The sequence below is a fragment of the Cucurbita pepo genome, chromosome LG10 (assembly GCF_002806865.2).
Source record: "Cucurbita pepo subsp. pepo cultivar mu-cu-16 chromosome LG10, ASM280686v2, whole genome shotgun sequence".
Lineage (NCBI taxonomy): Eukaryota > Viridiplantae > Streptophyta > Magnoliopsida > Cucurbitales > Cucurbitaceae > Cucurbita > Cucurbita pepo.
Window position 1 is genome coordinate 5,946,710 of NC_036647.1, and position 12,753 is coordinate 5,959,462.

At 35.1% G+C, this 12,753-nt stretch overlaps 1 protein-coding gene across 3 annotated transcripts; it reads left to right on the plus strand.

The window, feature by feature from the left end:
- The first annotated feature begins 5,101 nt into the window (after window positions 1-5,101).
- Window positions 5,102-9,486, plus strand: LOC111804062 (protein SCARECROW-like). 3 transcript variants are annotated; one of them, XM_023688745.1, is made up of 4 exons: window positions 5,102-5,319; window positions 5,443-7,833; window positions 8,158-8,640; window positions 9,245-9,486. In XM_023688745.1, exons 2-4 carry the CDS (start codon window positions 5,765-5,767, stop codon window positions 9,249-9,251), a joined length of 2,559 nt encoding a protein of 852 aa, XP_023544513.1. In that variant the 5' UTR covers window positions 5,102-5,319; window positions 5,443-5,764; the 3' UTR covers window positions 9,252-9,486. The 3 variants fall into 3 exon arrangements, with proteins under 3 accessions (XP_023544513.1, XP_023544512.1, XP_023544515.1); XM_023688744.1 differs by lacking the exon at window positions 9,245-9,486 and having other exon boundaries at window positions 8,158-8,847; XM_023688747.1 differs by lacking the exon at window positions 9,245-9,486 and having other exon boundaries at window positions 5,102-5,315; window positions 8,158-8,847.
- Window positions 9,487-12,753: the final 3,267 nt, after the last annotated feature.

A 12,753-nucleotide genomic window follows, 5' to 3' on the forward strand; every position in this document is an offset into this window, starting at 1 on the left:
GCACACAACCCGGTGTCTAGCTCAGATACCATTTGTAGTAATGCCCAAGCCCACGACTAGCAGATATGCTAGGAAGAGATTTCCAAGGCTCAACGTCCTCACTAGCACACAACCTGGTGTCTGACTCAAATACCATTTGTAGTAATGCCCAAGCCCACCGCCAGCAGATATGCTAGGAAGAAATTTCCAAAGCCCAACGTTCTCACTAGCACACAACCCGGTGTCTGGCTCAAATACCATTTGTAGTAATGCTCAAGCCCACCGCTAGTAGATATACTACGAAGAGATTTCCAAGGCTCAACGTCCTCACTAGCACACAACCCAGTGTCTGACTCAAATACAATTTTTAGTAATGTCCAAGCCCACCGCTAAACGATATGCTAAGAAGAGATTTCCAAGGCCCAACGTCCTTACTAGCACACAACCCAGTGTCTGGCTCAAATACCATTTGTAGTAATGCCCAAGCCCACCGCTAGCAAGTATACTAGAAAGAGATTTACCCGCCTTTATAAGAAATGCTTCGTACCTCACAAATTCAATTTAAAAAAAAAATTAATCGATATCTAATAAAATCCAAAACTTTAAAATTTTATATCCAATAGATCCCTAATTCAAATAAAATTAAAAAAAAGGACCAAAACTTGCAATTAATTAATTTTTAGAATTTGAAAAAAGATGAGGAAATGGGGGTGAAAAGAAAAACAAAGGTAGGGACGAGGGGGCAATTTGCAAATAAAATAAATGTGAGGTCCCTATCAGCAGTCTCACGTGTTGGGGTATTCAGGGAAACGTCGGCGACAGCGTCAGAAGCCCCAGAGGCCGCCTGAAAAAGAGCTTCCACTTTTTACACGCCAAAATCTCTTACCCCTTCTCTTCTCCTTCCTTCTATATACTTCTTTTCAAACCCCTTATTATTACATATGTTCAAAAATTATATATTTGGTCCCGCTACTTTCATCGATCTAGTAATGATTCCTATACTTTAATACGTAAGGACGTAGCTCGAGAAACTCTTGCTTAGATATAACGAGGGTCGGGTACGGTAATTGCCCAGGCTTTAATATTATCGTCAGACGTGATAATTCGTCAATTTTTCTATGTTGTGATTAAATTGTCGATTTACCGCTCGTGTTGATGTCGAGAACTCGTAGATGTATGAACGAATTCTGGTAATTACTTGACCTCGTGTGTGCCAAAAAGGAAAGTGAGTACATCAGTTAGATCTAAGTGGTTGCTATACAGTAATATTTTTTGTTTTCGGGTAAATTTTATCCGCTGAAAATTTAAATTTTTGATAATCACCGGACCTCGTGTGTGCAAAAAGACGAAAGTGAGTGAATCAGTAAGATCTAGGTGGGTTGCTATACTGTAACATTTTCATTCTCATATAAATTTTATTCCCTAAAAATTTAAAATTCTGATAATCACTGGACCTCGTGTACGCAGTAAACGAAAGTGAGTAAATCAGTAAGATTTAAGTGGTTGCTACACGGTAAATTTTTTTTGTTTCCCGACTAATTTTATCTAAAATTCAAATAATTACTTTTCGAGTGCAAATATATATATATATATATATATATATATATTTGAACCTATAAATATACTTTAAGCTTAATAGGCATAGTAAAAAAATATCGATTTCATTGTCACGTAAATCGAAAATGTGTTACATTATTTTAAATTTGACTAAACTATAGGGACCATATAAAACCTTTTAAAATTATAGGGTCAATTTTTATTTAATAATTTTCGTATTGAATATTTGAAAGAATAGGGACAAAAAAATAATGGAATATTTGAAAGTACAGATATCAAAATAAAACATTTTTACTCGGAATGTTCTCATTTTTACCATTTTTTTTAAACTATGAAAAATGTGGAGATATATGAATTAATTACCATTGAGCTATACTTACGTTGATAATTCTATACTAATAGTTTTGTGAATTCTCATATCGGTTGGAGAGGAGAACGAATTATTTCTTATAACGATGTGAAAACCACTTTCTAACATACGGATTTTAAAACCGTAAGTTTGACGATGATACGTAACGGGTCAAAGCGGACAATATCTACTAGTAATGAGTTTGAGCTGTTATAAATGATATTAGAGTCAGTCATTAGAAGATGTGAGGGGTGGATTGTGAGATCCCATATATGTTGTAGAGAAAAACGAAAAATTTCTTATAAAGGTGTGAAAACCTCTCCTTAACAAACACGTTTTAAAACAGTGAGGTTGACGATGATACATAACAGATCAAAACGGACAATATTAGTAACGGTGAGCTTGAGCTGTTACCAATAGTATCAAAGTCAATCACCGAGATCCCACTTCGATTGGAAAGAGATTTAATAAGAAAAATAAAAAATACAAATTTGACTGCAATTGCCAAGGTAGGTTGGGAATTTAACCCACTTTTGTGTAAATAAATAAATAAATAAAATAAATGTTAAAATTAATTGTTTTTTTTATTTTTTATTTTTTAAAAAAAGGGAGGGTAAAAGAATAAATTCACATGCATAAGAAATCAAGAGGAAAAGGGCGAAAAGAAAATGGGGGAATGGGAAGCAAAATGTCAAACACAAGGCATTCAATTTGGCATCGGGGAACCGCACCATTTGACAGCTCNCTCTCCGCCCCTCTCCGCCACAAACGGTCAAATTAAATATTTTTAAAAATTTTTAATTTTGTATCTACTCAGACAAAATCTATAACGACCCATGTCCAGTATTCCGGTCGAGATTTGGAATCTAGTATTCCCGAGCAACATAGTCTCCACGTTACTCGAGTCGTTCTCACATACATCCTTGAAAAATTTCAATGAGGTCACCCAACATGGTATCAGTTCATTCATGTACTATCTCTCTACTTGTCGAGAGTCATGATTCCTCACATGCCACTTGTCCCAATCGCACTTTTGATGACAGCGGACTTGAGATTGTGCGACACTCACTTTCCAACGACAAGTGAGCTACACTAATTCGTTCTTACGTCGCCTACAACCAAGCGACTAGCTTGGTGAAAACAAGGACAGAGAGAGATTTTGAAAGAGACATTATATATGTAAGCAAGAGAGTAACAACAACAGCTCACAGTATATAACTTTTGGTGAAAAGAAAAACAATATTTATTAGGGGTTTTGTTTTTATTTTTATTTTTATAATTAGTGTTATAATTATATAAAAAAATAATAATGAACTAATAAATATTTAAATTTATAGCTACAAAAAATATATTTTTTGAAACATACTTTTGGCTTCCATTTCCCAATATATTTTGACTTTTTTACCCCGTTTTTTTTGGGATAAATATAATAATATTATTATTATATATTATAAAATGTCAATATTCTCGCTTTCCAATCACCTCCCCACCTTTATTTATTTATTATTTTTTTTAAAAAATAATATTAATAATAATATTAATTAATTAATTAATTAATTAATTAATATCCACCTTTTTTACCTATCCCTTTTCCTCAACCTTTTCAAACTTATATGGGATTTACCAATGCACTTTTGCTTGCCTTCCCTTTTCAATGCCTCAATTATTTATTTATTTATTTATTTATTCTTCATATTACTTTAATTTTTTTATTTTAAAAATAATTATTAAAATATCATTTTAAAACCAATACATTTTTAAATATCTAAATTTAATTTTAAAATAAATAATTTAAATTTTGAATTAACTTATAAAATTATATATTTTTATAAATAAATATGAAAATTTAAGAATAAAAATGAAAATTGTTGAGGAGGCCAGTTCTTGGTCTGCTCTATCATCATTGGCTTCATGGAAGCAATTGGAAGCTTTTATTTATTTATTTATTTATTTATTTTTATTTATTTATAATAATAATTATTTTTTTGCTTTTTCTTTTTGAAAAGTCAAACCATAATTCTTTCTTGAATAATATTTCTGCAACTTTAAATATAGTATTTCAAAAAATAAATTACAAATTATTGTTTTTATTTTATTTTATTAAATTAAATTAAATTAAATTATTTAATATATTTCAAATTATTTTTTACATATTGGTTATTTCTTTAATTTACATGAATATTGTTATAAATTAAATATTTTTCATCATTTTAATGGAAATAATATTTATTTAATAGTATTTTTTAACGTTCAATAACATAATTATTTCGAGATATTTGTATAATATAATTATTTTTTATTTGTAGAATTAAAAGTTTAATTATGAATTAATTTTTTTTTAAACTTTTAAATTTATATTTAATTAATTTTTTAATTTTTAAAGGGTTAAATATTTAATATATATATATATTAAATGGGGGTTTTTGGACCAAGTTCTTCCAATACCAAACCAACTATTCAACTAAATTAACCAAATTCATATGGAATCAATTGACCAAAAACCAAACTAATGAATTAAGTCTACCTAATGGATAGACGTGTCTTTGTTCGCTACGAAAGATATCGACCTTGCATTGTGGAAGCTTAGAAGAAGGTTTGTGCAGCGAAGCTTAGAAGAAGGTGACTTGTATAGTCGATTTGATAATGATGGGCGGTTCGTCCTATTCAGATATTCACGACCAAGAAACACTGAATTCTCTTTCGGGTAGGCCCTGAAAGGAGAAGGAAGGTTGGAATGACAACAAGCGTCTATTATTGAATTCACTCGACCCGATAGTACCCCATTTTTGGAACGTCCAGTGCCAAAGTCACTAAATGGGTAAGTCGCAAATCGCTAAAACAGACTATGTAATGACTCGAACCCAACTTTACCCTTTATTTTTTTTACGTAGACATCATATTTTCAGGATCACTCTCATTTGAACGTGATCTGAGTTCATTTATATACTAGTTCGTCATTCTGGTGCACATGCCACTAGCTTCCACTTTCATTCGTCCCGAACCAGATATAAGTAAAAGAGATGCTATTCTAATGCCACTTATAACGCCCCATGGTCAAGATTCGAAAATACAAATCTTAGACCTGGGTCGTAATTATAAATAAATTAGAATAAAAAAAAAATTAAAAAGCCAAAAAGAAAAAAAAATAATTATTAAAAAAAAAAAAGACTTTGACCTTTCATGAAGAAATATATATATATATATATTGAACTAAAAAAGAAAAAGTGAAAAGAAAATGGAAAAGTGAAAAGCAAAGATTTGGGGGCAGAGGAAGCGAGTAGTGTTTTTCAAAGAGATATTTGGGATTGGAAGCTGCAACAATGGTGGGTCGTTTCTGTTTCTCCATTTCCGCCATGGATGCGACAGTGAAGAAGCTCCACCTCGAATGTAACCCTAAAGGAGAAGATAAAATCTCAGCCGTGTTTTCTCTGTAGGTCTGATTCATCTCAATCTTCTTCTCTCTCTTCTTCCATTTTTTTAATACTGTTTCCTTTTCAGTTCCTCTTCTCGATATTGTTTTTTGTTTTTTAAAATAAAGCTTTTTCTCTCACTCTCAGATGCATCCAAAATCCATGGCTTCCGCGTACTTTGCATTATTCAAAAGCATGAGAGCATAGGGGCTCGTGATCGTGTTCGTGTTCGTGTTCTTCCTCGAGGATTTAGAGAGAGAAGAATCCTTAATTTGCTGTCCCAATCTTCGTGCCGTTTTCTGTTTGGATCTCGCTTTGTATTCATTCTGTTCTTTAATCTATTAAAACTCGCGTTAATGGTGGTAGCCATTGATTCTGCTACCTCCTCTTCCTTTATGAAGAGTATCACTCGCCGCCATTGTCAGACCTTCTGTGTTTTCCTTCATCTTTTACTTCCTTCCTTCCTCCAATGGCTGCCTACGCTTTGCTTGGCGATTCCACTGGACGTGTTAATGGCGGTTTTGATGATAGTCCTTTGACGAGTGCATCGACGAACAGTAACGGCAGTGAAGAACGTAATCATCAACAGACTGTTCAAGTTCAGGTTATTCAGTCGCGAAAAATGGTGCGGAAGAGAATCGCGTCGGAGATGGAGATCGACGGCGGTGGAGTCACTGCATCTGTTCATTCTCGGCTTTCGCGGCGGAGTTTAGGTTCTGATCGTCCTTTTGCTTGTGGAGAAATTAAAGGGAATGTGAATTATTGTTCTTCTTCAAACCCTAGCCATGGCGGTAACCACTCCACTGTGCATAATTTAACCGCTCTGACGTCAGGTGTAATCGAAGGGACAAATTTATCAAATCCTCCTTCTGCTTCTGATGCTACGGCCTCTTCCACTACCTCCAACAATAACAATAACAACAACGCGACTCTTCTTGATAGTACTCTTCCTGTTCTTCGTCCTCAGCCCCACCATCACTTGCAGAATCCTGCAGTCTGTGGTTTCTCTGGTTTGCCGTTGTTCCCACCGGAATCGAATCACCACCACAAGTTAAATACTCGGAGTAATCCTTTTCCCCTTCCTAATCCATCTCAGATTCTTCTTCATAATCCTCCTACTACTGCAACATCCTCCATTATCGCCGCCGCTTCTTCTCCCATGGATGATTCCTCCGCCACCGCTTGGATCGACGGCATCATTAAGGACTTAATCCACAGCTCCACCGCCATATCCATTCCTCAGCTTATTCAGAACGTACGTGAGATTATCTACCCCTGTAACCCCAATCTTGCGAACCTTCTTGAGTTTCGTCTTCGTACTTTGACGGAACCTAGTGTTCCTAACTTCGTTGCTGAGGATCATCGATTGAGGAAATCCACTTTGCCGTTGCCGGCGCCGTTGGCCGCGCTGGGGTTGCAGCAGAGGCAGTTCAATCAAGAACAGCATGAGCAAGAGCATGATTGTTCTGGTTTGAAGCTTAATCTCGATTCTTCTTCTCTGCATAATTTTCCTACTTTCCCCTCTCAGCCACAGTTTCATGAGCCGTATCTTCACTGGGGAGCAACCACTCCGCCAGTCCCCACCCCCTCCGGCGAGGATGCCTTACAGCGGCTCCCCGGTCATCATCAACTTAATCTCTCTTCTGTTACACCGTCGTCGCTTGTTTCTCTAAACCATGTCCCTTCAAAGCCACAATCAGAACAGCAGAACTCCTGTCCGGTGAATGTAAAGGCGGCGGTGGCACAGCCGCCGACAGCGGCAGCGGCTGCGGCAGCGCCACAGCCGAGTAATAACCCTTCAGCCACTGCTTTGCTAATTAGAGAGATAAAAGAGGAGATGAGGCAACAGAAGAGAGACGAAGAAGGGTTACATCTCTTGACATTACTTCTTCAATGTGCCGAAGCCGTTTCTGCTGATAATTTAGAAGAAGCCAACAAGATGCTCTTGGAAATCTCCGAGTTGTCCACACCCTTCGGCACATCGGCACAGAGGGTAGCGGCGTATTTCTCAGAAGCAATGTCGGCGAGGCTTGTAAGCTCATGTTTAGGCATTTATGCAGCTCTGCCGCCATCGTTGATGCCCCATACCCACAGCCAGAAGATAGCTTCAGCCTTCCAGGTCTTCAATGGCATAAGCCCATTTGTCAAATTCTCACACTTCACTGCCAATCAAGCCATACAAGAAGCTTTTGAAAGGGAAGAGAGAGTTCACATCATAGATCTAGACATCATGCAAGGCCTTCAATGGCCTGGTCTCTTCCACATCTTGGCGTCTAGGCCTGGCGGGCCGCCGTATGTCCGCCTTACAGGGCTAGGGACCTCTCAGCAAGTTCTTGAGGCCACTGGCAAACGCCTCACTGAATTCGCGGAGAAGCTAGGCCTTCCCTTCGATTTCTTCCCTGTGGCTGATAAAATTGGCAATTTAGACTTGGAGAGGCTCAACGTGAGCAAAAGGGAAGCCGTTGCCGTTCATTGGATGCAGCACTCTCTTTATGAAGTCACTGGTTCTGATTCCAATACGCTATGGCTTTTGCAGAGGTATGAAATTTTGATTATCTTTCATGGGGTTTCGCCATTAATTACTGATTCTTAGTCTTAAATCTTTACCTTCTCGTTTGTTCATAAGGATGAATAGTCTTCATAAACTTGGTTTGAATGACAGATTTACGTTTTGTTTCTGATCTCTCATGTGGGTATAGTAAATGGGTTACGTTAATTTCATTGTGATCTCTGCAATGCACAGGAAAAGGCTGTGCAGCCTTTCGAACTGTGACATTTGACTGAATAATTCATGCATTACATCTCATTGATTAGTTTACATACTCAAACATTGCTGTATCTATGTCTGAAATTGATTATCAGATTGGCCCCAAAAGTGGTGACGGTGGTGGAACAAGATCTAAGCCACACAGGCTCGTTCTTGGGGAGATTCGTAGAGGCCATTCACTACTATTCCGCACTATTTGACTCATTGGGTGTCAGCTATGGCGAAGAGAGTGAAGAGAGACACTTAGTGGAGCAGCAACTTTTGTCAAGGGAGATCAGAAACGTGCTGGCCGTGGGTGGGCCGTCGAGGACCGGCGAAGTAAAGTTCCAAAACTGGAGAGAAAAGCTACGGCAATCTGGGTTTAAGGGCATTTCTCTCGCCGGAAATGCTGCAACTCAGGCCACTCTCCTCCTCGGAATGTTCCCTTCCGATGGGTACACGCTTGTAGAAGATCATGGGACTCTGAAACTTGGATGGAAGGATCTTTGTTTGCTCACAGCCTCAGCTTGGAAGCCGCCGTTTCATCATCATGCCGCCGCCGCCGCTGCACCGGCCACCAACAACAACCACATTCCACGGTACTGAAGTTCTTTCTTTCTCTTTATTTTTTTAAAAAATTCTACATATTATTGGTTTTTGTTTCCATAATATCATCATAATGGTTATTTTCATTTCCCCCTTTTCCAACCATAATGACAAGCTTCTGATCTTCATCTTGTTCTGATTATAACCTTTTTACCATGTCCATGTCCATTTCCATTGTATACCAAATTATCTTCGCCTCTTAAATAATTCTCTTTTTGCCTTGAGAGATTAGATGAGTGTGAAATTGAACCATCGACTTGTGAGTTATACTCGAATTGTCTAAAGATTTTATATATAAATGGACGGTCATGTAAATTATTGTGCTCTAGAAATTAGACTTTTGTCTATCCAATTGGGTATGATTTTCACCCACAACTTGAAAATAGAAAGCTTTTAAGCATGAGAGAGAAATATTGTTGGATATAAAGCATAAAAAAGGAAGGATGAGGGTCCTTCAAATGATTGAAGGAATATACTAAAGAAAATGAAGTATGCAAAATTATGAGACTATGGTGGACAATATATACGAGAATTTAATGGAGATCGTTGTTGTCTAGTGATGCTCAGTAATAATGTATCTCTTCTCGCTCATTACAGGACGTGACCATATATCTCACGTCACGAGTTGAGGATAGCCATGCAACACCTGTATGAAATTACCATCTTGTTAAAGATGGGGGTTTTGTTGTTCATGTCTTCGGGTTGGGAAGGTCTTGTGAGTTGTATTGAATTAAACCACATGCTCCACGATTTGTATAGGTCCCTGCTTTTAGCTTAACAGTATATGTACGTGACGAACATTTGACTTTTTAGTTGAAAAAATAACAACTTAGCTAATTGAGGTATGTTCATAACAATAATAATAGACTTGTAATAGAGTATATAATAGCATATTAATTTAAACATATCTTAACCGATAAAATCCTAATTATGCCAATTTGAGCGAAATTCACCTGAGTACCAACAATATTTAATTGTTCGAGTTAGATGTTAATGGAATTGTCATATTCGTTTTAACATTTATTACGTTGTTAATTTTGAAGAATTTTGAATAGAATTGATGTTCAGTGAAAATGATATGCAAACTAACACGATTGAATGATCATTATTGACCGAAACAAAAGCTTTCCTTTTGTCTTTTTCTTCGACGTTGCTATGTGTTTATTAATCCAACCCAAATGCTTAGGTAAGGAGATTGAACAAACCCGATCGCTAACGACTAAGTAATCTTAAACGAGTTATAAAGTCATACCTAAAATTAATTACTTTTAAACCGATCAATAACGACTATATCTTACTCTTGATATATATATATATGGGATTTGATTGAAATGAAATTGTCGTAATGTATTTGTATTTGTATGTACTTTAGGGTTAAGAGAAGACAACAAAACAAAAGGACTATGTTCGCACCAGAGGGAGAGATTCATTTATGCACCTACTCCCACTATATCCAACTAATCAATCAACTTACCCATGTGACGTTTTTTTGTACCATAATGTTTGTGTTCGGGTAAGAGATGTTCATTTAACTCAGGGGATCTACGCGAATGAAGTAGAGAATCCTCGTTAAAATTGAGAATAAAAGAGGGAGTGAGGGGAGATTTGTAGTAGCCCAAGCTCAAGCCCACCGCTAGCAAATATTATCCACTTTGGCCCGTTGGATATCATCGTTAGTCTCACTGTTTTAAAACGTGTCTGTTAGGGAGACGTTTCCACACCCCTATAAGGAATGTTTCATTCCTCTCTTTAACTGACGTGGGATCTCACAATCCACCCCTTTGGGAGCCTGACGTTCTCGCTGGCACACTGCTCAGTGTCTAGCTATGGTACTATTTCTAACAATCCAAGTTCAAGTAAATATTGTTTGCTTTGACCTGTTATGTATCGTCGGCAACCTCACGATTTTAAAATACATCTGATAAGAAGAGGTTTCCATGCACAATCCACCCTCATTAAAACTGTGAGACTGACGATGATACATAATGTACCAAAGCGAACAATATTTGTTAATGGTGGGCTTGGGCTATTACAAGATTTATTCTCGTTAACTAAACAAGGTTAGAGATTGAATTATACTCCCCGTTTCCGACATTGACCAGTTGACCGGATCGATTATTATGGATTCCATGAGAGAGATGGTCACCAAAAAGAGTGACTAAAGTTTATAAACAAAGGGTACAAAGGATTTCATCCATTGAGGTGAAGGGAAACGTTTTATCAACACAACAAAATATATTTTAATATTTTCTTTATTAATTTTTTTTTTTTAATATCTCATGTATTAATTTTTTTTTAATTAAACCATATTTAAATATTATAAAAAATCTCAATATATATTTAAAATTTCAAATATATATATATATATATATTAATTATTGTAATATGAGATATAATAAATATATTTTTCTCTTTTATATTTATCATTTCGATATGAACCCATAAATTATAAGCTTCAATTATATAAAATTAATTAATTAATGGGTTAAACTATTTAATTAATCAAATTTTATTTATTAATTATAAGTCACTTCACTAGACCTAGACTTGCAACTTTATATACGCTAAGATAAATTGTGCCCATGAATATAATAATTACAAACAAGTTAATCCTTCATAAATTAATCATAATTACAAGATAAATTGTGCCCATGAATATAATAATTACAAACAAGTTAATCCTTCATAAATTAATCATAATTACAGCTACGTCAAAAGATCGTTTTACCCACGTAATTACATCTTCTATTTGAAATACCACCGATACTATAATAAACAATTTGTTTATAAGGAGAGGTTTGACACATAAATTACTTCTATCTCGTAAAATTATGTTTTCAGCTCTCTATTTAGTAAAATTTCCAAACGAGTACGTTTATTGTATCTGTCATTCTTATCCATATACATAAATAAATAAATAAAAATTATGGTAAGCAAGAGTTCGTAATTCATTCTAGATTAAGATCTCAGGTGAAAAATTAACTTTTTTAATTAACAAATTTATAAAAAAAGATTAAATATTTTATAGTTCAATCTTATACAAACTCATCGTATAAGATATACGCATTCACATAGCACTACCGGAATGATATGAATCAAATCATTTGGAACAATTACAAAATGAGTCATATTAATAGCGTTACATGGATAAGACACCTAATCTTATTCCTACACTAAAGATATTTTATATTACTTTTTTATAACATGATCATCCCATATGCAAATTCTAGGCTATTCAATATTACACGGATTTTTTATGCTAGGGCTAGTATTAAATCACAACTAAAATTATTATTTAAATTAATTCATTAATTACAAGATTTTAGGACATAAATTCTAAAAAGCATTGCTTATCCCCCAAATATGATCGATGTGAAAACGTGGGTCAAATAGAGCAACATCAACCACCTAATGTCAACTACTAGATTTAATGAAGAGAGTTGGAGGTAGTCAACATGTCTTTTTTCATAGTTTTTGTACTATAATGCTTCATATTATACTCTACGACCAACTTACTTTCTCACCCGTTTCATGTTTTAGAATATTCGTGATCACAACTGATCCAATATTCGAAAACACATGACCAACAATGCACAAACCTCACAAAAGAAAATCGAATCATAATGAACTATTTATTCACGTATAAGATGGAATCAAATTCACAATTCATAATCACGTGAGAAAATAAACCTCTACAAACAAAAATTCGAGTGGCAAAATTGAATGGAACTTCATTCATTTCAAAATCTAGGTCAATTGACATTTGGATTCTTGTAAATGATGATAATCTAGTTGCTAGTGGAATATATATTGTAAAGAACTTTCAAGAAATAAGTTCTTGGGTCTAAGTTTACCTTGCAGATCTATATATAAATTAGAACACATGTGAGTATATATATATTATATAAAACTCCTTAAGGGGTGTCATCTCACTTCAGAGTCACTCGAGAACAATTAATGAATCCATACTTTTCAAAATCAAACTCAAACTCCAATTATTTCCAAAATTTTATATATATTATATATAAAAATTCTACCGGGGTGTTATATAGGCATCTTGTCAAAGAATTTGAACATCAACTTCTTGGTAAAAAAATATATAAACC

Excerpts from the sequence above, each read along its gene's own strand:
- LOC111804062 (XM_023688745.1), top strand. The coding sequence starts at position 5,765 with ATGGCTGCCTACGCTTTGCTTGGCGATTCCACTGGACGTGTTAATGGC. Across the intron at positions 7,834-8,157 it reads ACGCTATGGCTTTTGCAGAG|ATTGGCCCCAAAAGTGGTGA; the intron begins GTATGAAATTTT and ends ATTGATTATCAG.